The sequence below is a fragment of the Neovison vison genome, chromosome 3, assembly GCF_020171115.1.
Source record: "Neovison vison isolate M4711 chromosome 3, ASM_NN_V1, whole genome shotgun sequence".
In the NCBI taxonomy this organism is placed as follows: Eukaryota; Metazoa; Chordata; class Mammalia; order Carnivora; family Mustelidae; genus Neogale; species Neogale vison.
In genome coordinates this window covers 36,953,966-36,980,673 of record NC_058093.1, presented here as the reverse complement: position 1 = coordinate 36,980,673, position 26,708 = coordinate 36,953,966, and the positions used below count along the sequence as shown (strand labels likewise).

General features: G+C 38.6%; 1 protein-coding gene across 4 annotated transcripts in view; it reads left to right on the top strand.

The window, feature by feature from the left end:
* Positions 1–26,708, top strand: part of LOC122902384 (SPHK1 interactor, AKAP domain containing) — a 178,557-nt gene that overhangs the window by 104,506 nt on the left and 47,343 nt on the right. For all 4 annotated transcript variants that reach the window (XM_044241770.1, XM_044241769.1, XM_044241768.1 and 1 more), the window contains exon 4: positions 25,795–25,854. In XM_044241770.1, the coding sequence (XP_044097705.1) occupies positions 25,795–25,854 (60 nt within the window). The remainder of the gene's footprint in view (positions 1–25,794; positions 25,855–26,708) is intronic.

The following is a 26,708-nucleotide window of genomic DNA, read 5'->3' as shown; positions in this document are numbered from 1 at the left end:
AAACAAAAAGGACTCAAAAGAAATAAAGATACAGGCAACAAAAGTAATTCCTCCACAAATAAATATCCAGAATGTTTACTATCAGAGAAATAAGTAAGACAACGTGTTCATAAAATAAGAATAGGACTTATTCTTTTAAGCGATTATAAAAGGGAATGGAGTTTAAAATTGTGAGTGCTAAAATTTTTAAGTTCCATAGACATATTGGCATATAAATTCAAGAGCATCTTTCAGAAAGTGTAACAAGAAAATGAAAGCAAAGAGGAAATAGTAAAAAAAAAAATCTGAGGACCAATTCAAGAAATCCAGTATCTAACTAATATAAATGGTAGAATGAAAACAGAAAATGGAGGAGACAAAATGATCAAAAACATAATAAAATTTTTCAGATTTGAAAGAGTGTTTTGCTTAATAAAACTCAGAAAATAGGCCAAAACAAGTAGGGGAAATCCACAGTAAGTCTTAACATCATGAAATTTTATAATGCCAGGGATAAAGAGGATTATAAAAGCTTTTAATAAGAAAAATTATCCATTAACACAAGGAAAAGAATCAGAACAGCATAACACTGTTTGACAGCATTGCTGGAAGCTGAAAGAAATCAGAGTAATGTCTTTAAATTTTTCAGTGGAAGGATTTTCAACCTAAAATTCTATACCCAGTCAACCTATCAATCAAAAGTGAGGATTAAAATAAGGCTTTCTCAAAAGGAGTAATGCCTAAAGCTGTCTTCCATGAACCCTAAGAAATCTACTTGACAAGTGTGCACATTCAAAACAAGAGAGTAAATCAGGAAATAATAAATTGGATACTGAAAGCAGAAGATCCAAATAGGTGAGGCTGGAAAGTCCTAGGAAGACAGCTGTGGATGAAACCTGAAGGACAAAGAACCTGTATGAGACTAGAGGGCAAAGGACTCAATAAAACCTCTCTAGGTTAAAGGGGAAACAAGTAAGTAAAAGTCCCATTGTTTTTAATTATATGAAAAGTAATTTTGTAAATCTATTAGAATTTTTAAGAAGATTACTAACTGTAAAAGAGAAAACCAATCGGAAAAAATAGGTGTAAGAACTAGATTTTGTTGTATGAGAGTCAACCACAATGTTTCAGTGGTATCCAAAATTATACTTCACCTGGGTCTCCAGGTTGTCATGGGGTTCCCAATTTGGGCTTGGCTGAGTCTGGCTTGAGTTACATCTGCTAAGATCTCATTGGCCAAAGCAAGTCACACAGCCATATTCAAAGTTAATGGGCAAAGAAATAGATTCTTTCTATGGAGTTGGTAAAAGATGAATATTTGTGGAACAGTGATTCAATCTTCTATGTAAGGCAAGAATTGAGTCCAGTAAGTTTTATTGAAAAAGGAAAATCACAGTAAACAACGTGGCCCCTACTGATCAATAATTACTCAATTACAATATGGAAAACATGAAATATTGATTTGTCAAAAATTGTGATACAAAAATATGAAGAATAGAGAGTGGAGAGAAAGTGGAGTGGGGATTAACAGTCTAAGAGTGCTAAAACCTCATCTACTTAAGAATACAGTGTCTAATATTTGAAATCAGTATATCACTACCCTTGAAGAAATTGAAGGAGGAGTTTGGGAAATGGTCACAATTTAAGGGGGGGGCAGGGTATATGACAGATATTTTTCAGTAAAAGACTACTAAACTGTATATGTATTTTAAAGAGTTAAAAATTTTTAAATATATATTGGTAAGCATATGGAGAAGTAATAATAACCATAAAGTAAAAATATTCATTGAGGATTTCCTGTGCTAGGCTTTATAAGGTCTGTGTCTTAAACCCTTCCAAAAATCTGGCAAGATGGGTACTGTTGTCTCCTTGTCTCATGGATGAGGATATGGAGCCTTTTAAGAGATTGCTAAGGTGGACAAGAGCTGGGATTTGAGTCCAGATCTCAACTACAGTCCTACACTCCCATTCCTGTCTTCTGCTGTGTCAAGACTTCAGCAAGGAAACAGTAGTACATGATAGAGAATTTGAAGTTCAGGAATAACAAGGAGGGAGTAGATGAGGAGATGAGATGGAAGAAAAGGAATGAAAAATAAAGGGTGATGGCAAAGGGGTAAATACTCCCCGCGCGCACACACACACACACACACACACACACACACCCCATCTTCACCAAAAGGTATTTACATATTCTACTAAACTCAAAGGGCTGGTGTGTATAATTTTTTTTTTCCTGTGAAAACCAAAGAAATGATTGAGTTCACACCAGACTTGATCTCTAGTAAACTGGCCAAACTTGTAGAAATCTATAGAGGATGCTCCACTTTTTTGTCAGTGAATTGAGATATTAAAGGTAATTGAAGGAGATTTAAGGGGCACCTATCCTCAGCTGACAATGAGGCAAAAATAAGATACAGCTTTAATTATCTTCCTGTTGCTTCCCAGTGCTTAAAATGGAAAGCACAGAATCCTATCAAGACAGTGGAACCTTTATCTACCATTTTTCCAGCTTTCTCTTCCAGCGTATCTACCTTTCCACTTTGTTTCCTAGATTAATTTATTCAGAGCTCTTTATCTGGCCTCTCTAAACCTCCATGTCTCAAAGCCCACCCTCTTTTCTTGTCTAGATTTCATTATCATTTTAACTTGTACCTCTGTTGTACCATCCATTCCTCTCTGTCTTCATTTACAATGGTCTGATTTCTGGTAAATAAACACTTTAGTATTTACTTACCGGAACATAAGGAAGTGAAGGATCTCAACCCTCTTACTATTGTATATCTATACTTATTCCAACAAGCATAGAAGAGCTGTCCACTAAGTTTTCTTTAAATGAATAAATGAATGAATAGAATGGGTAAAGTACATGCAGGAAGGGAGAGAGGGAGGGAGAGAGAGGAAGGAAGGAAGGAAGGCAGACAGGCTAGCTTTGGAATTTTGCATGCTTTGTTTACCTGGATTCAGTTCCCTTTCAGATGAAATGAAAGAGTTGAATGGGGTTATTTTTTTAAAGATTTATTTATTTATTTTGAAAGAGAGAGAGTGATCAGAAAGGGGCAGAGGGAGAGGGAGAGAGAGAATATTGAACAGACTCTGTGCTGAGTGTGGAACCTGATGTGGGGCTGGGGCCCACATGACCCTGAGATCGTGACCTGAGCTGAAGGCAGAGGCTTAACCTACTGAGCCACCCAGGTGCCCCAAAACACATTTTCTTATATGTACTTGCACTTAACATTTTAGAAATTATTTGTTTTGATTGTTCTCTTATTATTTACTTCTAGTGAAATAAAAATTTGACAAAGCTATTTGAAACCCAAGAAGGTTTCTTTTGTATTACTCTGCTTCCCTTTCATGTGGTAAATATTAGCTGGCTACAGACATGCTGTGATAAGGTTTGGGCGTTACAAAGGAATGGTCTTCGTGGCCTCACGGCCCAAGCTGGCCCTGTCTGGACAGTGCTGTTTCTCTTTGCACAAAACGAGGTCTTTTGGAGGCTTTCCAAAGCTACAAATATGCAATTCACAGTATTCTTCAGTTGAAAGCTGGAATTGTCAACCTCATACGGGAAACTGTAATGATATTTATTTTTTAATTTTCCCTCTTTTTCTGTAAATGATGAGATCAGATTAATGGGCATTTTCATGATTGAAGTCAGAAACATTGAAACATGAAGCGTAAAAAAGAAAAACAAAACAAAACAACAGCTCCCTTCCTTATTCATGTCCATGTTTTTTGGAGTGGTTAGAGTATGAAGTGTTTGCCGAGTTCCTGAGTCACCTATCTCTTGAATACTTGATTTCATAATCAGAATTGAAGGTTTATTTGCCGTATTACTTACCAGCTTCAGTGAACTTCAATTAGCCCTTTCTCCAGAAGTCATTACCTAAAACAAATAAAGTTTAAGGAAGCAAACTGGATAAAGAAGCCTGAAATCAAGACATATATAGATTTACCAAGACACACATGCATGCGCGCACACACACACACACACATGCACACTTGCTGTATTCATTATGCAGAAAGTCCTTTGAAACATGGATATTTTAGTAATTAGTCAGAATCATTGTCAAAGGAAACAAATATGAAAGACTAGTCTTTATCTTTTTACTATGGTAGATGTTCTCATGTTTTCTGTTTCTCTTTCATTATTTGAGCTATCTAATTATTAATTCATGGTGTGCAAACTATAGTCTTCTAAATTCCAATTTTCAAAGTCATAAGTTTTAATAGTCATTTAATTGAAAAGCAAGTTTTTTTTTCAATTACAACAATTTTTTCCTGTGGATTTTTTTATTATGTTGTTAGTCACCATACAGCACATCATTAGTTTTTGATGTAGTGTTCCATGATTCACTGTTTGCATATAATATCCAGTGCTCCATGCAATCCATGGAAAAGCAAGTTACTTCTGAGGACTTGCCAATCCATTAGGATATTGTAAGTTGAGCCTCTTAAGGGCCCTCAGGATCCAAGCTATGGGGACAGTAATTGGGACACAGGCCTTGAGCTAATGGCTTCACATGTAGACCTAGAGCAGGCCAAAAAGAATGAGCCCAGTGACGTGGAAGGAACAACTGTTTTCTGGTGCCATTCATCAATGTAGATAGTCAGTCTAGATCTGTTCAAAGGAACAAAAGTTCCTTTCCTGCCTTACCAGCTAGACTGCAGGACTAACTTCTTTAGGGAGTTGCTCCACTTCCCTGCATTACATCACCCATTATGTGTGCTTAGAAGTTGCTTTTGAATGTTATCTTTCCACCATTTTTATCTATACTGGTAGACTACAGCATGAATTATTGGGGATACACAAAGTGTTTGTTCAAGTATACCTCAGGCATGCTGGAGAGATAAAGTTTGAAGTTATTGATGGGTTTGGCTGTCAAAAATATGAGATGTGCTAGTTAAATGTCTAGTTTAGATCAGTTATTTGCATTTTAAAATTAGATTCACTACCATTTATTCCTAGTAATTTTAATCACTTAAATTGTTTTTCATCTACTCTAACATAATTGAGCTACTCAGACCACAAACATGCATATCTACACTTTCACATTTTTTTGTGTAAATGTATATGACTTTAAGGAGTGGATAAAGGTGATAACTGGAAGTTTATTTGATTTTATTATTTTAAAGGTGAAAAATCAGAAATAACCTTTAATGAAAGCTTAATTGAAATGTTAAAACATAAATTTCTACAAATTTTTTGCTTTCCAATTTTATTTAAATCTAGTTCACTAACATATAGTGTAATATTGGTTTCAGGAGTATTTAGTGATTCTTTGCTCTTTTGCAACACCCAGTGCTGATCACAAGCACCCTCCTAAAACCCATCACCTATTTAGCCCTTCCCTGCCCACCTACCTCCATCAGCCCTCAGTTTGTTCTCTATTATTAAGTCTCCTATGATTTGTTTCTCTCTCTCTATCTTTAAAGATTTTTATTTCTTTATTTGAGAGAGAGAGAGAGAGAGAAAGAGAGAGAGCATGAGAAGGGAGTGGTCAGAGGGATAAGCAGACTCCCTGCTGAGCATTGACACCCCCCCAACCCCCACCCCTCCGACGTTGGACTCCATCCTGGGACTCTCAGATCATGACCTGAGCCAAAGGCATTTGCTTAACCAACTGAGCCACCCAGGTGTCCCAGCTCTCTCTCTCTCTCTCTCTCTCTCTCTCTTTTTTTTTTCCCTCTTTCCATTATGTTTATCTGTTTTGTTTCTTATATTTCACATATGAGTGAAATCATATGGTATTTACTTTCCTCTGCTGACTTACTTCACTTAGCATAATATGCTCTAACTCCATCCACATCATTGCAAATGGCAAGATTTCATTCTTTTGACGGACTTAGTAATATTCTATTGTGTATGTATACCACATCTGCTTTATCCATTCTTTAGTTGGTGGACATTTGGGCTCTCTCCATAGCTTAAGTATTGTTGATAATGCTGCTATAAACACCAGGATGATGTAAACTTCAAATCTGTATTTTTGTATCCTTTGGGTATATACTCAGTAGTACAGTTGCTGGGTCATAGGATGGTTTTATTTTTAACCTATTTTTTTTTTAAAGATATTATTTATTTCAATCTCAAGTAGGTGGAGAGGCAAGCAGAGAGAGAGAGAGAGGAGGAAGCAGGCTCCCCACTGAGCAGAGAGCCCGATGCAGGGCTCGATCCCAGGACCCTGAGATCATGACCTGAGCCAAAGGCAGAGGTTTAACCTGCTGAGCCATCCAGGTGCCCTTATTTTTAACCTTTTGAGGAACCTCCATACTATTTCCCAGAGTGGCTGTACACATTTGCATTCTCACCAGCAGTGCAAAAGTATTCCCCTTTCTCTGCACCCTTGAACATCTGTTGTTTCCTGTGTCTTTCATTTTAGCCATTTTGACAGGTGTGAGGTGGTATCTCATCATGGTTTTAACTTGTAGTTCCCTAATTATGAATGGTTGAGCACCAAGGGGTAGGGAGAGAGACAGAGAATCTCAAGCAGGTTCCATACAGAGCACAGAGCTGAACATGGGGCTCAGTCTCACAACCCTAAGACCATGACCTGAGCCAAAACCAAGAGCTGGATGCTTAACCAACTATGCTGTGCAGGTGCCGCTGATAAGTTCTTTATACACTTTGGATACTAACCTCTTATCAGATATGTCATTTGTAAATATCTTCTCTCATTTTGTAGGTTGCCTTTTAGTTTTGTTGATGGTTTCCTTCATTGTGCAGAAGTTTTTTTGTTTTTTTTTTTAATGAGGTCCCAATACATTCATTTTTGCTTTTGTTTCTCTTGCCTCTGGAGATGGATCAAGTAAGAGCTGCTATGGCCAATGTCAAGGAGGTTACTGCCTGTGTTTAGCTCTAGGATTTTGATGGTTTTCTGTCTCATATTTAGGTCTCTCATCCATTTTTAATTTATTTTTATGAAAAATTCTATGCCAGCAAACTGGGCACTCTGGAAGAAAATGATAAATTCCTAGAAACATACAAATAACCAAAACCAAAACAGGAAGAAATAGAAAATTTAGCAGACCCATAACCAGCAAATAAATTGAATCAGTAATCAAAACTCTCCCAACAGGGGCTCCTGGGTGGCTCAGTCAGTTAAGTGGCTACTTTTGCCTCAGGTGATGATCCCAAGATTCTGGGATCAAGCCTCTCATTATCAGGCTCCCTGCTCAGTGGGGAGACCGCTTCTTCCTCTCCCTCTGCCTGCTGCTCCCCCTGCTTTGGTCTTTCTCTCCATTTGACAAATAAATCAATAAAATCTTTTTTAAAATCTCCCCAAAAAAGAACCAGCTGGCTTCCCAGGAGAATTCTACCAGACATTTAAAGAAGAGTTAATACCAATTCTTCTCAAATTGTTCCAAAAAATAGAAATGGAAGGAAAACTCCCAGACTCATTCCCAGCATTTCCTTGATTCCAAAACCAGACAGAGACTCACTAAAAAAGAAAATTATAAAGCAATATCTCTGATGAACATGGATGCAAAATTCTCAAAAGATACTAGCAAACTGGGTGCCTGGGTGGCTCAGTGGGTTAGAGCCTCTGTCTCGGGCTCAGGTCATGATCCCAGGCTCCTGGGATCAAGTCCCACTTCGGGCTCTCTGCTCAATGGGGAGACTGTTTCTCTGTCTCTCTCTGCCTGCCTCTCTGCCTACTTGTGACCTCTGTCTGTCAAATAAATAAATAAAATCTTAAAAAAAAAATTCTTAAAAAAAAAAAAGATACTAGCAAACCAAATCTAACAGTACATTAAAAGAATTGTTCACCATGATCAAGTGGAATGTTTCCTGGGCTGCAAGAGTGGTTCAATATTGACAAATCAATCAACACGATACACAATAGAAGAAAGGATAAGAACCATATGATCCTCTCAACTGATGCAAAAAAAAAGCATTTGATGAAATACAGCGTCTATAAACTGAGGGTTTTGGAGGGGAGGGGAGTTGGGGGTTAGGTGAGCCTGGTGGTGAGTACTAAGGAGAGCACATATTGCATGGAGCACTGGGTGTGGTGCATAAACAATGAATCTTGGAATACGGAAAAAATAAAATTAAGTTAAAAATAAAAATAAAATATTTAGAATTTAAAACAAAATTATTTATTTAGTTGGAAGAGTGGGAGAAACTGCAGGTGAGCAGAGGGAGGGGCAAAAGGGGAGGAAGAGAGAATGCTCAAACGGACTCCTTGCTGAGCACTGAAACTAAGAATTGGGTGCTCAACCAACTGATCATCCAGGTGCCCATAAAGTGTCCATTCTTGATTTAAAAAAAAAAAAATCCTCAACAAGTAGGAATAGATGAGATGTATCTCAACATCATAAAGGCCGTATATGAAAGATCCACAGCTAATATCATCCTAATTGGGGAAAAACTGAGAGCTTTACCTCTATGGTCAGGAAGAGGTCAGGGATATCAACTCTCACCATTGTTATTTAACATAGTGTTGGAAGTCTTAACCTCAGCAATAGGAAAACAAAAAGAAATAAAAGGCATCTAAATTGACAAGAAATAAGTCAAACTTTCACTTTTTTTTCCCAATTTATTTATTTTTAGAAAAACAGTATTCATTATTTTTTCACCACACCCAGTGCTCCATGCAAGCTGTGCCCTCTATAATACCCACCACCTGGTACCCCAACCTCCCACCCCCCCCGCCACTTCAAACCCCTCAGACTGTTTTTCAGAGTCCATAGTCTCTCATGGTTCACCTCCCCTTCCAATTTACCCAAATTCCCTACTCCTCTCTAATGCCCCTGGTCCTCCATGCTATTGGTTATGCTCCACAAATGAGTGAAACCATATGATAATTGACTCTCTCTGCTTGACAGATTTCACTCAGCATAATCTCTTCCAGTCCCGTCCATGTTGCTACAAAAGTTGGGTATTCATCCTTTCTGATGGAGGCATAATACTCCATAGTGTATATGGACCACATCTTCCTTATACATTCATCCGTTGAAGGGCATCTTGGTTCTTTCCATAGTTTGGCGACTGTGGCCATTGCTGCTATAAACATTGGGGTACAGATGGCCCTTCTTTTCACGACATCTGTATCTTTGGGGTAAATACCCAGGAGTGCAATTGCAGGGTCGTAGGGAAGCTCTATTTTTAATTTCTTGAGGAATCTCCACACTGTTCTCCAAAGAGGCTGCACCAACTTGCATTCCCACCAACAATGTAAGAGGGTTCCCCTTTCTCCACATCCTCCCCAACACATGTTGTTTCCTGTTTTGTTAATTTGGGCCATTCTAACTGGTGTAAGGTGATATCTCAATGTGGTTTTAATTTGAATCTCCCTGAGGGCTAATGATGGAGACAAGGATGCCCACTTTCACCACTCTTGTTCAACATAGTATTAGAAGTCCTAGCAACAGCAATCAGACAACAGAGAGAAATAAAAGGTATCCAAATTGGTAATGAAGAAGTCAAACTCTCTCTCTTCGTAGATGACATGATTCTTTATATGGAAAACCCAAAAGACTCCACCCCCAAACTACTAGAACTCATACAGCAATTCAGCAGCATGGCAGGATACAAAGTCAATGTGCAGAAATCAGTGGCTTTCTTATACACTAACAATGAAAATACAAACTTTCACTCTTTACAGATATGATATTCTATATAGAAAACCCTAAAGACTCAACCAAAAAACTGTTAGAACTATTATATGAAATCAGCAAAGTCATAGGATATAAAATCAACAAACAGAAATCTGTTGCATTTCTATACGCCAATAATGAAGCACCAGAAAAAGAAATCAAGAAGTCAATCCCATTTATAATTGCACCAAAACCAGTAAGATACCTAGGAATAAACCTAACCAAAGAAGTAAGAGATCTTTACTCTGGAAACTATAAAACACTTATGAAAGAAACCGAAGAGAACACACAAAAAAATGGAAAAACATTCCATGTTGATGGACTGGAAGAACAAACATTGTTAAAATGTCTATACTACCCAAAACAATCTACACATTTAATTCAATCCCTATCAAAATACCACTAGCACTTCTCACAGAACCAGAACCCAAGCAATCTTAAAATTTGTTTGGAACCACAAAAGACCCCAAATAGCCAAAGCAGTCCTGAAAAAGAAAAGAAAGGATGGAGGTTTCACAATTCCAGACTCGAAGCTTTATTACAAAGCTGTAGTCATCAAGATGGTATGGTAATGGCATAAAAACAGACACATAGATCAACAGAATAGAATAGAAAACACCCATATGGACCCACAGCCATATGGTCAACTAATATTTGACAAAACAGAAAAGAATATCCTGTGGAAAACAAAGACATTCTCTTCAAAAATGATGTTGGGAAAACTGAACAGCAATATGCAGAAGAATGAAACTTGACCACTTTCTTGTGCCATACACCAAATTTCTAAAAAATTTTGAGGCACCTGCGTGGCTCATTCAGTTGTAGTGTATGCTTTTGGCACAGGTCATGATCCCATGATCCTAGGATCCTGAGATTGAGTCATCCATCAAGCTCCCTGCTCAGCAGAGAGTCTGTTTCTCCCTCTCCCTCTGCCTGCCAGTTCACTTGCTTGTACACTCTCTCTCTGTGTGTGTCAAATAAATAAATAAAATCTTTAAAAACAATTTCTACAAAATTTAAAACCGTGCAATATTTATAGCCAATTTATCAAATCTACAGTTGCATTTGGTTCTTTTTTTTGGTGGGGGGGTTTCTTATGCCATAGTCAAAGATGAGTTGCTTCATCATATGTGGAGGAGGATTTTTGTCAATTTAACTGATAAGCTTTTCCAGACTACTTAAAAAGTGTATTCCTGGCTGATATTTTTAAATGTTTAAAGTAAAGCGAATCCATATATCCTTTTATATACTGTATCAAGAAACTGAAATCATGCATTGGATCCTAGTGGTGGATTTGTACACATAAAAGTATTTACTCGTTCTGATTCAAGATCTTTCTTTATAATGAGAGTCTCTGCTCTGTTTAGGTCTATAAGTTCTCACAAATAGCACTATTCATATTTAGTAATTTATATGATAATGATTAGACAGTGGTTGATGTTTTTAACTTGCCTACAGTTCTGCTTTAAATTACTTTTTACTTCTATATATGCACTTGCCTCCCTCTTTCATGTCTATTGGAATCATCCACTGGTTTTATGAGTGTGATACCAGGCAACACTCATACCCATGGTGTACATTTAGATGAAATACATCATAACTACTTTGGGAACAAGAGGGAAGGTATTTCTTAATTAAATATTTGATAGCCCTAAAAAGCAAGGTGTCACTCTATACTTATATATACCCAAAACATAAATAATAAAAATTTAGAAAACATAACTTAATGTTTTTAATCAATAAATAATGTTTACATAATTAAATGGGAACTAAGATTTATACCAAGTAAGTAAGATCTGGGTAGATGTGGGGGTAGTTATATGTAAGGACCCAAATTTTAATTGCTTTATATTCTCAGAAATAGCTGCACTTCATATATATTCCATGTCAAATTATTTAGACTGGGCTTTATGAAATTGCCATTTTTGTCTGAACAAAGAGCAATAACTTCAAATAATTCACTCTTTAGACAATAACCCAGAAATCAATAAAATGACATCCAACTTTCCCTGATGTTCTTTACTTTGTCTTTCACTTAGTCTTCATAGAAATTCTGCGCAGTATTTTATGATAGCCTTTTAGACTAGGATCTAGCAAGCACAGATCCAGGCTTCGAAGCTCAGCTTGACTCTAGGCAAAGCACAGCCTCCTGCTTCTTGCGCACTATCGTACCTCAAAGATGAGAGAATGTTCCAGGCATGTAAGGGGAGCACATTCTCCCAAGAGCCAGCTGAAGAGTTTAAAGAGTCCATATGGGTAAGTCATTTATTGTGTCTGGAATTTACTCCATTGTTCTAGGGTGAAACTTAAAGAACTTTAACACTCTGAACAATGATGTGTTCTGTCCATGGAAAAATGGGATTATTTTTAAAATATTCGAAAACTAGGTAGTTTTGGCCACATAGCTTTCTTGCTTCTCTCTTTCTTTGCTGTTAGTTCTTTTATCCTCATCATTCATTCTTTGGGGGTCTGGGTTATTCACAGGTTCTATGGTTCAGGAATAGCCCCGTTTTCTCTCATGCTTTCATTTGAGCATACTTACCCAGATTAAGCAGAGTTAAAGGTTTGAATTGAAACAATCCAAGAGAGTGGTAAGAGCTTACTTAAAAAAAAAATTTAAAAAAAAGAGTGTGACTACAATGAATTTTGAAGGATGATATGTATAGGATTATCATTTTTGACTTCATAATGGGAAAGCATTTCATGTTCTAGTATGAGTGATTAAGGATCAGCAAACAAATTATCTCGACTACCACCTCCTGAGGTCCAGCTCATCTATTGGAAGTCATGAATTCTCTGCCTACTTCTTCCTTCTCAGTACATGCTCCAGAAAAAGATTTTCCCTATTATACTTGTTAGTGGATTGCTGTGGCTCCCCCAAATTTGGCTTACTTGCTGTAGTCAAAATGAAGAGTTGAAAAGTCTTCTTGATTCAAAAAGAAACAAAGGTCAGCTGATGAATAAAAGGCCCCTCGCCATCATCCATGACATCTGAAATAATTCAGCTGCTTGATATTTGATACACATTTGACTTTTCTTTGTCTGCACTATCCCAGAGCATGACTCCTGAGAGTTCAGAAACATATCTCAGCTCTTTATGTATTAGAAATCTAAATAACTTCACTGAGAGAAAAAGTAAGCAAAGTGGAACCAAGTCTATCATATGTATTTATTTTCCCTTCAATTTAAGATAAAAAACAAGGTAAAGCTCCAGATAAGTTGTCTTCCAAGGGAAATTTGACTCATCTCTGCCCCCACCATCCTTGGGCATCATTTTTCCATAATACTATCCTTTTCAGTGAGAGAAGATGACAGGAGAAAACTCTCACCACTAAGGAGACGAAAGATGACAAAATTATAGTCAAAAAGATTTTGTGTGTGTGTGGGCACGTTCAAACAAGGGCCAGTTGGGAGGGGAGTGGGGGGGATGGGTGAAATAGATGAAGGGGATTAAAATGTACAAACTTCTAGATATAAAGTAAGTCACAGAGGTAAAAATTACAACATAAGGGATATGGTCAATAATATTGCAATAAGTTGGAGGGTGACGACAGATGGTGCCTGCACTTAGCATGATGAGCATAGAGTCCTGTGCAGAATTATCAAATCAAAGTGCTGTAAAAAATTACATTAGTCACCAAAAAACACATATCGAGTGACTCTGATTATCTGAAATGTCCACAATAGGCCAATGTGTAGAGACAGAAAGATGAGTGAGTGCCTAGGGCTAGGGAGAGGGTTTTTGGAGAGAAATGGAAGAATGCTTATAAATACATTTTCTTTTGTGGGTGAAGAAATATTCTAACATCGATTGTAGTAGTGGTTGCACAATCCTGTGCATATATTAAAAACCATTAAAGTATACTTTAAATGAGTAAGTCACATGGCATGTGAATTATCTCTCAGTAAAACACATCTATAAAATGGCAATTTAAAATAAATACAGTGTGTTCTTTAACTGGTAAATGTATATCAGATATTGTATATAAGGATACTCTTTTGTTCCAAAAGAAATGTCTTTAGAAACAACAAACGTAGGGGAAAATAATTTCCCTGAGTAGCATACTTCTCCTTTATTTTTTTAGGTTAGCGATAAAATTGGCTAGATGTATGGCTAGTTAAAATATCTGGCATTGTTTAGAAATTTTGATACCTTTTACAGAGTCTCTTATCACAAACTGCTCAAACAGCTACCCTCAAAACAGCAATTTGAAGATATTTTAAAAAATATTGACAGTTTAAAAAGCAGAGAGATTTGACAGTCTCCAGTGTGGGTAAAACTTTGCATTTCATTTTGTGTGATTACTGCAATCACGTTAAAGCAGTAATAACTGAACACAAACGCGGTTATCCTTCCAAACGTCAAGTGGGTTCCAAGAATGCCTGACAGCGCTATGGCATAGCAACACGGATGCATAAACTGCCATTTTAGTTGTCATTAGTCTAAAATACTAATCAGGGAAAATGTCATATCCTTTCAAAGATAATTTTGGTCCAGGGTCCTGAACCTAGAAGGAGCCTGTGGATTGGGGTAAGAAAAGAGGCAATTTTTTCTTCAGAAGATTTGTGGATCAGCATTTTAATACCACCAAATGAAGAGATCTCATCCTCTCCACATGGCCAGATGGCTGCATTGTTAGAAGCTGCCGGAGGAAAGGATTGGTTTTCTTCTAAGATAAAACTTAAGTATGTATCTGGTAATAGTAAACATTCAAATGCTCCAATTTGAAAGGCAATTCGACATCTTGCTTTTTGTTAACAGTTTCTCCTTTCTTTCTTTCTTTCACTCTTTCTTTCTTCTTTCTTTCTATTTACTTAATTTTATTTTTTCCGTGTTCCAAGATTCATTGTTTATGCACCACACCCAGCGCTCCATGCAATACGTGCCCTCCTTAGTATCCACCACCAGGCTCACCCAACCCCCCACCCCCTCCCTCCAAAACCCTCATTTTGTTTCTCAGAGTCCACAGTCTCTCATGGTTCATCTCCCCCTCCAATTTCCCCCAATTCACTCTTCGTTCCTTCTCCTAATGCCCCCCATGTTTTCTCTTATGCTCCACAAGTAAGTGAAACCATATGATAATTCACTCTTTCTGCTGGATTTATTTCATTTCCTAAACAGGATCTCCATATAGGATGACTGTCTTCATGGGTGTTAGCTGATTTCAGGAGAGATGAGAAAGTACGCAGCAAAAGCCAGCGGCCCCATACTCTGGGCTAATAGCCTGCTGACAAACAAGCTCTGGCACCGAGACGTGCCCCTCCTTGGCCCATAAGGCAACAGCATTTCTCGACTATCTCATTAACTGTCTGAAGAGTCCATGAAAAAATACAACTGCCCAGTATAATGGGAGTTTGCTCTTGGCAATCAGCATCAGTTCTTTGTGATTTCAATTCAAAATGTCAGCCCTGCATTTTATACATGACATAGAGTATTGCTTCTGTCAGACACTTTTTTGTCTGACTTAAAATGGCTTTTGTCTGAATTCTACAATAAATACATAATATATAAAACCATTTTTAAGTGTAATTAACTCACAAAAGATGCAACAAATTACAACCCACTTTAAATTATTTTTCTTATTTAACTTTATTATTTTTTTACTTATTTTTTATTTATTACTATTTTACTTACTTTTTCTTACTTATTTTTCTTACTCCATTTTAATGTTAACCTTTTCCTCATAGTGGCTTGCACCAAAATATATCCCTTTTTTAAGATTTATTTGTTTGAGACAAAGAAAGAGTGAGCACTTGGGGGTACGGGCAAAAGGAGAAGGAGAGAATCTCAAGCAGACTCCATGCTGAGCAGGGAGACTGAGGCAGGCTTGACCTCAGTACCCTGAGATCACGACCTGAGCTGAAATCAAGAGTCAGATGCCAAGCCAACCTTGCAGGGGCATCTGGGTGGCTTAGTGGGTTAAGCCTCTGCCATTGGTTCAGGTGGTGATCTCAGGGTCCTGGGATCAAGCCCTGCATTGGGTTCTCTGGTCGGTGTGGAGCCTGCTTCCCCCCTCCCTCTCTCTCTGTCTGCCTCTCTGCCTACTTGTGATCTCTCTCTGTCCAATAAATAAATAAAATTATTTTAAAAAAATTTAAAAAAAGGAAAAAAAGAAAAGGAACAGCAAGGGACACCTGGATGGCTTGGTGAGTTAAGCCTCCAGCTCTTGATTTTGGCTCTGGTCTTGATCTCATGGGTTTCTTTCTATACTGTGGAGATTCTGGGCAAAATTCAGCAGACTTTTTAAAGAGTTGGAGTAAAGAAGACATCATCATTTTATGCTATGCTCCCTGTGCCATGAAAGTTGAGAAAGACCTGAGGGTTAGAATTTCCCTCCCAACAAGTGAGGCTGCTCCCTGTGTTATTGGCAGCCAGTTGTAAGGAAACTTACGCTAACAGAAGTTGAAAATAATCCTCTGCGGGCTTAGTTAGGGTGAGTGTTCTATGTGACTAAAATATTAAAGTCTGGAAGATTTTGCATTATGGTTCTATGTGTGTCAAAACAGGTCCTTCAGGGTCTGGAGAGAATTCCTTGAGTGGGGAGGCTGAGGCTATATGTTGGAGATACCAGCCAGTTGGGAATAAGATGTAACTTCTCTGTGTTGATTCTTCATCTCAGTCTGGAGTGATGTATTAGATTGCTTGAAAGCAAAAATCATAAAGTGGCATCATTTTCTCAGTGACACTTGTTCCTCCAACACTTTATTTTAAAACTGTAATAATGACAAAAGAGAGGCATTTGTATTTAAAAGGTACATACAGCCACAAAATTGGCTTTCTTCAGTAGGCAAGAAAAGAGGTGTCTGTGTTCTCGCAGCGATGAGATGTGTTTCCATCTGCCTCGGCTGTGTGTGTCTGCAGATGGTCTAAACAAGTACGCGTGCGGACACAACAGGAAATGTAGTTTATGTGAAGAGAAAGGAACCTCCATTGCAAGAAAAGTGTTTATACCTTTTTATGTGTATTTATCACCAATTGCGGTTCTCAACTTTCGCTTTTATCTGTTTTTTAATAAATCCTTATTCATGAAACTAAAAAGCCAATCTAAGAACTTTACACAGTACCAACTGATGGAGTAACATTAGCTCTGTTAATTCTATAAGTTCTCCATCTACTCCCTTATATCCTTATTGGAAGAAACATTTTATTGACAGCATCGGAACTGACAACATAAATAGGAAAATAATTATTATGGGGTGATGTCCACAATAACTGAGACAATGCTTCCACTCCATGCATGCATATGCATTTATCAACATTTATTGAGCACCTACCAAGTACCAGGCTTTGCTAAACACTAAACTATCAGGACCTGCCTTCATGAATAAACAATCTAGTAAAGGCTGAAGGGAAATAAATTATGTTTAAGAGACTATTAAATAAATGCAGATACTTAAAAAAATTTCCCTGGATCATTTGTTATATTTGGATTTGCCCTTTCAGGTATTTTACACATAACCTAATAGCCCTTAAAAACTAGATCATCCTCTATAACCAAGGTATGGAAAGATACATGTGTCAAGTATAAGTAAATTATTTGTTTATGTATGACTTTGTTCTAGTCTTGGCCCTAGCAAGTGTGGAGGGTTTCTTCCAAACCTAGGCAGAATTTCACATAGCAGCCCAGGATGAAAAAAGAGAAAGTTCATCTTCAGAGAACAAAAGATAGTATCAGAGGGCAGGGAAGTAGTTACTACAGATCCCTTTCCTTGGTCTCTGTGTTATCTTCTCCCACTGTGATAGAAGATAAAAGTCTTGCAGTGCCAGGTCAAGGTAATACACCTTTCTTTAAGATGAATGGAAAACTGTCGAATCAGTTCAGTAAAAGCAGTCCCAACTGCATGTTATTCAAAGCCCCTGACTATGAACAGGTATTGAACCAGTTTTCCAAGGGCAAAGTTCCAGTTATTATATGAATATTCACAAACTGCTCTATACCATGAGCTCCTTCAAAGCACCATCTCCTATTCATGCCTCTCTTTGTACTGTCCCTGAAGGAGCTCATGCCTGGTTCCAGTTTAGTCATCCTGTTAACCTAATGGAGGAGAACCTCTGAGTTAAGAGTGTGGATGGCAGTTTGTGTCCCTTCTTCCCCCAAATGCCCATCAGGTTATTCTTAACAAGCAGATACTGTACCCTAGAGATGCTGCAAGGATGTTGTGAGTTCAGAAATCCAGAAAACCTTCCATCGGGGGGAATAAAACAGTAGTGAGCTTTACACTATAGCACTGTACAACTATTGTAGTTCTTTTTTTTTTTTTTTCTTTTTTTTGTTTCCAATTTATTTATTTTCAGAAAAACAGTATTCATTATTTTTTCACCACACCCAGTGCTCCATGCAAGCTGTGCCCTCTATAATACCCACCACCTGGTACCCCAACCTCCCACCCCCCCACCACTTCAAACCCCTCAGATTGTTTTTCAGAGTCCATAGTCTCTCATGGTTCATCTCCTCTTCCAATTTACCCCAAAGCACATACCCTCCCCAATGTCCATAACCCTACCCCCCTTCTCCCAACCCCCCTCCCCCCAGCAACCCACAGTTTGTTTCATGAGATTAAGAGTCACTTATGGTTTGTCTCCCTCCCTATCCCATCTTGTTTCATGGATTCTTCTCCTACCCACTTAAGCCCCCATGTTGCATCACCACTCCCTCATATTAGGGAGATCATATGATAGTTGTCTTTCTCCGCTTGACTTATTTCGCTAAGCATGATACGCTCTAGTTCCATCCATGTTGTCGCAAATGGCAAGATTTCGTTTCTTTTGATGGCTGCATAGTATTCCATTGTGTATATATACCACATCTTCTTGATCCATTCATCTGTTGATGGACATCTAGGTTCTTTCCATAGTTTGGCTATTGGGGATATTGCTGCTATAAACATTTGGGTGCACGTGCCCCTTTGGATCACAATGTTTGTATCTTTAGGGTAAATTCCCAGTAGTGCAATTGCTGGGTCATAGGGCAGTTCTATTTTCAACATTTTGAGGAACCTCCATGCTGTTTTCCAGAGGGGTTGCACCAGCTTGCATTCCCACCAACAGTGTAGGAGGGTTCCCCTTTCTCCGCATCCTCGCCAGCATCTGTCATTTCCTGACTTGTTGATTTTAGCCATTCTGACTGGTGTGAGGTGATATCTCATTGTGGTTTTGATTTGTATTTCCCTGATGCCGAGTGATATGGAGCACTTTTTCATGTGTCTGTTGGCCATCTGGATGTCTTCTTTGCAGAAATGTCTGTTCATGTCCTCTGCCCATTTCTTGATTGGATTATTTGTTCTTTGGGTGTTGAGTTTGTTAAGTTCTTTATAGATTTTGGACACTAGTCCTTTATCTGATATGTCATTTGCAAATATCTTCTCCCATTCTGTCAGTTGTCTTTTGGTTTTGTTAACTGTTTCCTTTGCTGTGCAAAAGCTTTTGATTTTGATGAAATCCCAAAAGTTCATTTTTGCCCTTGCTTCCCTTGCCTTTGGCGATGTTCCTAGGAAGATGTTGCTGCGGCTGAGGTCGAAGAGGTTGCTGCCTGTGTTCTCCTCAAGGATTTTGATGGATTCCTTTCTCACATTGAGGTCCTTAATCCATTTGAATCTATTTTTGTGTGTGGTGTAAGGAAATGGTCCAATTTCATTTTTCTGCACGTGGCTGTCCAATTTTCCCAACACCATTTATTGAAGAGGCTGTCTTTTTTCCATTGGACATTCTTTCCTGCTTTGTCGAAGATTAGTTGACCATAGAGTTGAGGGTCTATTTCTGGGCTCTCTATTCTGTTCCATTGGTCTATGTGTCTGTTTTTGTGCCAGTACCATGCTGTCTTGATGATGACAGCTTTGTAATAAAGCTTGAAGTCTGGAATTGTGATGCCACCAACTTTGGCTTTCTTTTTCAATATCCCTTTGGCTATTCGAGGTCTTTTCTGGTTCCATATAAATTTTAAAATTATTTGTTCCATTTCTTTGAAAAAGATGGATGGTACTTTGATAGGAATTGCATTAAATGTGTAGATTGCTTTAGGTAGCATAGACATTTTCACAATATTTATTCTTCCAATCCAGGAGCATGGAACATTTTTCCATTTCTTTGTGTCTTCCTCAATTTCTTTCATGAGTACTTTATAGTTTTCTGAGTATAGATTCTTAGCCTCTTTGGTTAGGTTTATTCCTAGGTATCTTATGGTTTGGGGTGCAATTGTAAATGGGATTGACTCCTTAATTTCTCTTTCTTCTGTCTTGTTGTTGGTGTAGAGAAATGCAACTGATTTCTGTGCATTGATCTTATATCCTGACACTTTACTGAATTCCTGTATAAGTTCTAGCAGTTTTGGAGTGGAGTCTTTTGGGTTTTCCACATAGAGTATCATATCATCTGCGAAGAGTGATAATTTGACTTCTTCTTTGCCGATTTGGATGCCTTTAATTTCCTTTTGTTGTCTGATTGCTGAGGCTAGGACTTCTAGTACTATGTTGAATAGTAGTGGTGATAATGGACATCCCTGCCGTGTTCCTGATCTTAGTGGAAAGGCTTTCAGTTTTTCTCCATTGAGAATGATATTTGCAGTTGGTTTTTCATAGATGGCTTTGATGATATTGAGGTATGTGCCCTCTATCCCTACACTTTGAAGGGTTTTGATCAGGAAGGGATGCTGTACTTTGTCAAATGCTTTTTCAGCATCTATTGAGAGTATCATATGGTTCTTGTTCTTTCTTTTATTGATGTGTTGTATCACATTGACTGATTTGCGGATGTTGAACCAACCTTGCAGCCCTGGGATAAATCCCACTTGGTCGTGGTGAATAATCCTTTTAATGTACTGTTGAATCCTATTGGCTAGTACTTTGGTGAGAATTTTTGCATCTGTGTTCATCAAGGATATTGGTCTATAGCTCTCTTTTTTGATGGGATCCTTGTCTGGTTTTGGGATCAAGGTGATGCTGGCCTCATGAGTTTGGGAGTTTTCCTTCCATTTCTATTTTTTGGAACAGTTTCAGGAGAATAGGAATTAGTTCTTCTTTAAATGTTTGGTAGAATTCCCCTGGGAAGCCATCTGGCCCTGGGCTTTTGTTTGTTTGGAGATTTTTAATGACTGTTTCAATCTCCTTACTGGTTATGGGTCTGTTCAGGCTTTCTATTTCTTCCTGGTTCAATTTTGGTAGTTTATATGTTTCTAGGAATGCATCCATTTCTTCCAGATTGTCAAATTTGTTGGCGTAGAGTTGCTCATAGTATGTTCTTATAATAGTTTGTATTTCTTTGGTGTTAGTTGTGATCTCTCCTCTTTCATTCATGATTTTATTTATTTGGGTCCTTTCTCTTTTCTTTTTGATAAGTCTGGCCAAGGGCTTATCAATTTTATTAATTCTTTCAAAGAACCAGCTCCTAGTTTGGTTGATTTGTTCTATTGTTTTTTTGGTTTCTATTTCATTGATTTCTGCTCTGATCTTTATGATTTCTCTTCTCCTGCTGGGCTTAGGGTTTCTTTCTTGTTCTTTCTCCAGCTCCTTTAGGTGTAGGGTTAGGTTGTGTACCTGAGACCTTTCTTGTTTCTTGAGAAAAGCTTGTACCGCTATATATTTTCCTCTCAGGACTGCCTTTGTTGTGTCCCACAGATTTTGAACCGTTGTATTTTCATTATCATTTGTTTCCATGATTTTTTTCAATTCTTCTTTAATTTCCCGGTTGACCCATTCATTCTTTAGAAGGATGCTGTTTAGTCTCCATGTATTTGTGTTGTTTCCAGACTTCCTCTTGTGGTTGAGTTCTAGCTTCAGAGCATTGTGGTCTGAAAATATACAGGGAATGATTCCAATCTTTTGATACTGGTTGAGTCCTGATTTAGGACCGAGGATGTGATCTATTCTGGAGAATGTTCCATGTGCACTAGAGAAGAATGTGTATTCTGTTGCTTTGGGATGAAATGTTCTGAATATATCTGTGATGTCCATCTCATCCAGTGTATCATTTAAGGCCTTTATTTCCCTGTTGATCTTTTGCTTGGATGATCTGTCCATTTCAGTGAGGGGAGTGTTAAAGTCCCCTACTATTATTGTATTATTGTTGATGTGTTTCTTTGATTTTGTTATTAATTGGTTTATATAGTTGGCTGCTCCCACATTGGGGGCATAGATATTTAAAATTGTTAGATCTTCTTGTTGGACAGACCCTTTGAGTATGATATAGTGTCCTTCCTCATCTCTTATTATAGTCTTTGGCTTAAAATCTAAGTGATCTGATATAAGGATTGCCACTCCTGCTTTTTTCTGATGTCCATTAGCATGGTAAATTCTTTTCCACCCCCTCACTTTAAGTCTGGAGGTGTCTTCGGGTTTAAAATGGGTTTCTTGGAGGCAACATATAGATGGGTTTTGTTTTTTTATCCATTCTGATACCCTGTGTCTTTTGATTGGGGCATTTAGCCCATTAACATTCAGGGTAACTATTGAGAGATATGATTTTAGTGCCATTGTATTGCCTGTAAGGTGACTGTTACTGTATATTGTCTCTGTTCCTTTCTGATCTACCACTTGTAGGCTCTCTCTTTGCTTAGAGGACCCCTTTCAGTATTTCCTGTAGAGCTGGTTTGGTGTTTGCAAATTCTTTCAGTTTTTGTTTGTCCTGGAAGCTTTTAATCTCTCCTTCTATTTTCAATGATAGCCTAGCTGGATATAGTATTCTTGGCTGCATGTTTTTCTCGTTTAGTGCTCTGAAAATGTCATGCCAGCTCTTTCTGGCCTGCCAGGTCTCTGTGGATAAGTCAGCTGCCAATCTAATACTTTTACCATTGTATGTTACAGACTTCTTTTCCCGGGCTGCTTTCAGGATTTTCTCTTTGTCACTAAGGCTTGTAAATTTTACTATTAGGTGACGGGGTGTGGGCCTATTCTTATTGATTTTGAGGGGCGTTCTCTGAACCTCCTGAATTTTGATGCTCGTTCCCTTTGCCATATTGGGGAAATTCTCCCCAATAATTCTCTCCAGTATACCTTCTGCTCCCCTCTCTCTTTCTTCTTCTTCTGGAATCCCAATTATTCTAATGTTGTTTCGTCTTATGGTGTCACTTATCTCTCGAATTCTCTCCTCATGGTCCAGTAGCTGTTTGTCCCTCTTTTGCTCAGCTTCTTTATTCTCTGTCATTTGGTCTTCTATATCGCTAATTCTTTCTTCTGCCTCATTTACCCTAGCAGTGAGAGCCTCCATTTTTGATTGAACTTCATTAATAGCTTTTTTGATTTCAACTTGGTTGGATTTTAGTTCTTTTATTTCTCCAGAAAGGGCTTTTATATCTCTGGAGAGGGTTTCTCTAATATCTTCCATGCCTTTTTCAAGCCCGGCTATAACCTTGAGAACTGTCATTTTGAACTCTAGATCTGACATATTACCAATGTCTGTATTGATTAGGTCCCTAGCCTTTGGTACTGCCTCTTGTTCTTTTTTTTGTTGTGAATTTTTCCGCCTTGTCATTTTGTCCAGCTAAGAGTATATGAAGGAGCAAGTAAAATACTAAAAGGGTGGCAACAATCCCAGGAAAATATGCTTTAACCAAATCAGAAGAGATCCCAAATCGTGAGGGGGGATTTCTCCTCCCTCACAATTGGGTGAGGGATCTCCTCTGATTGGGATCTCCTTTGATTGGGATCTCCCAATCTCTTCTGATTGGGATCTCTTCTGATTTGGGGATAAAAAGAGGTTCAAAAAGAAAGAAAGAAAGAAAAAAAATAAAAAAAGAATTAAAAAAAAGAGATTGAATTAAAAATTCAATCAAGAATTTAAAAAAGAATTAAGAAAAAAAAAGATTGAAGAGATTAGGATCTCTTCTGATTTGGGGATAAAAAGAGGTTCAAAAAGAAAGAAAAAAAAGAAAAAAAAAGAATTAAAAAAAAGAAAATGAATGAAGAAAAGTATAAAAAAGAAAAAAATATATATATATTAGATAATCTAGTTAAAAAACGTTAAAAAAGTAAAGGGTAAAAGTTATAAAAATTTTTAGCAGAAGAAGTGAAAAAAAAATGAAAAGGAAAAAATTAAATTAACTGCAAGACTAAAAAATCACAGGCAGAAAGCCATGAGTTCTGTGGTTTGTTTTCTCCTCCTCTGGAATTCTGCTGCTCTCTCCTTGGTATTGAAACTGCACTCCTTGGTAGGTGAACTTGGTCTTGCCTGGATTTCTTGTTGATCTTCTGGGGGAGGGGCCTGTTGTAGTGATTCTCAAGTGTCTTTGCCCCAGGCGGAATTACACCGCCCTTACCAGGGGCCGGGCTGAGTGATCTGCTCGGCTTTGCTTTCAGGAGCTTTTGTTCCCTGAGCGCTTTCCGTAGAGTTCCGGAGGACGGGAACACAAATGGCGGCCTCCTGGTCTCCGGCCCGGAGGAGCCGAGACCCCGGGGCCCCGCTCCCCTGTGCGCCCTCAGCGAACAGCTCCTAGTAACTCGCGTCTGCCTAACCTCCCGCCGCGCTCCGAGCTCACCGAGCTTGCGACCAGTTCAAGGCAACTCCGAGCTGCGAGTTACTGTTGGCTCTGTCTCTGCAGCCGGCCTTCCCGTTCCAATATCCGCAAGCTCTGCGACACTCAGACACCCCCGATCCTTCTGTGACCCCACGGGACCTGAGGTCACGCCGACCCCGTGTGGGCTTCGCCCCGGTTTAGCCTCCGGAGCGATGTCCCTCAGCGGAACAGACTTTTAAAAGTCCTGATTTTGTGCTCCGCTGCTCCGCCGCTTGCCGGGAGCCGGCCCCTCCCCCTGCGGTCTATCTTCCTGTCGCTTTGGATTCACTTCTCCGCCAGTCCTACCTTTCAGAAAGTGGTTGTTTTTCTGTTTCTAGAATTGCTGTTCTTCTTCTCTTCAATCTGCCGATGGATTTTCAGGTGTTTGCAATCTTTAGATAAGCTCTCTAGCTGATCTCCTGCTAGCTGAGGTAGTCTCAGCCTGCTACTTCTCCGCCATCTTGACTCCTCCCCGAGACCACTATTGTAGTTCTTAAAGACTTACCCCAAATCTTTCAATTATGTTTTTTTCAATTATGTAAAAAAGAGAAAGGATAGATTCTGAGAAACCATAACCCAGACAACTGAAATCAGAAGGTCCCATATGCTTCCAAGCATCTACATAAGTCCAAACATCTGACTAAATATTCAGATAATTAATGCTATCAGTTTTATATGGGCAAATTAAATTGTTGAGAGTAAAAAACTTAAACCACTATGTACACCTGAAACTGATGTAACATCGTGTGCCAACCCCACTCAATAAGTAAATAAATAAGATTCCAATTAAATTGATTTATTTATTTAAGGGAAAAGAAAAAGAATATATCTCACCTCTTTATGTTTTAAGTTTTCTTCTCCCCATCTCCATGCAAATGTCCTTAGCAGATTTTTTTTTTTGATGCTCTGTGAGATTTAAACTACAACAATTCTCTTCTTGTTGTTCTGAGTTATTTTTTAAGATTGTTGCTACTGGTTTCACAGTCCAACTTATTCAGACATTTATTTAGGATGGCTAAAAAGAGGCAAACTATACAACAGGTTTAACTCAACGAATGAAAACTATGAAACAAAGAGAAAGCTCCTTATCATGTACTGGACTAAAAATGAAAGGAGAAACTAGGGAAAGGAGAAAAAAAGATAAATTAAAATGTTCATTGCAATTAAAAACAGAAGTTTAGAATATTGTAGGTCTTCTCTCCATGTCATGAGATTCGATAAACCTTTGTAAGTGTGAAGACTTGTTGTGACTTGGATTGAGTTGATACATACAGACGGTTGTTTTGTTTTGTTTTGTTTTTAAAGATTTTATTTATTTATTTGACAGAGAGAGATCACAAGTAGGCAGAGAGGCAGGCAGAGAGAGAGGAGGAAGCAGGCTCCCTGCCGAGCAGAGAACCCGATGCGGGACTTGATCCCAGGACCCTGAGATCATGATCATGAGCCGAAGGCAGCGGCTTAACCCACTGAGCCACCCAGGCGCCCCCATACAGACGGTTTTGTTTGTTGGGCCATGGATGGAAGATGGGATCGGGTGAATTGTGCCTAGGGTGTTAGAGGTTTGCACAGAAGCCAAAAGGTACAGTGACTGTTTTTGTGCCAGACCAACTATACAAAATGTGCAGGATTCTCAAATCGTTTGCCTGAAATGGATTCCATGCTTTTTTTTTTTTTTTTTTTAAAGAACTGCCAGGTTTTTCACTTACTTGGTTGTTTTGGGGCTTTTTCCCAGGTTTGCTTCGTGAACCTGGATGTGAACAAGGATGCTTGCAGCACAGAGCACCTGCAGCAGGTAACACTGGGAGCACAAACTCTCCGGGAGCTCGGGACAAAGACTGGCTGAACCGACCAGAGAGCCGACAGGACTTCATCTATAAATGGCACTCATTCAGTTGGAGAGTCTTTAGTAGGATAGTTTCTTCAAAACCCTTTTCTGACCCTTCCCCTGCCACCTCCCACGCAGGTTGCCTTCCTTATACTTGTGAAACTTGCTTCCCCAAGATAACAGGGCTGCTCTCCAGAGAGATGCTTCCCCCTGCCTACAGGGCCTGATAGTGGCTTTCTCTGCCCCTACCTCTACTCCCAAACCCTCTTGATATCAGCCAGCCCTTCTCTGAGGCTCTCAGGTCTGCTCCTTCCTTCTGCTTTGATCAAATTTGTGTCTCTAGCTTTGGTTTCTACACTCTTAACTACAGTCCTACATTCAACTGGGACTTGGACTCCTTGTATTCTGCAGCAGCTACATATTCCAACTAAATCCAAGTTTGGGAAGATCCTGTTGTAAACCCTTGATAACACACAAGAACTTAAAAGGCCCCTCAGTCCTCTGAGCTAGAGCCAATTGGGGGTCAATAGAAAGAATTAATTTGCATGATATGGTGATCCATCCATACCCAAAGCTGAAGATGGTTTGACTTCACTATTTGGTATAATGTAGTGGTGTAACAGACACCATTTGCAGCTTGACAATCTGAACAGTAGGCCAGTCATTACTCAGTTATCCCTGTGATGTTTTTTCTTAACAGTGCTGCACCTGGGTTTGAAACTTCTCAAACCCACTTGCCCATACAGATTATCCATTATAGATTTCCACAGAGCTTCAAGTGTCATTCATCGGTGTAGTCCTGGAGGAATTTTGGGGAAAAA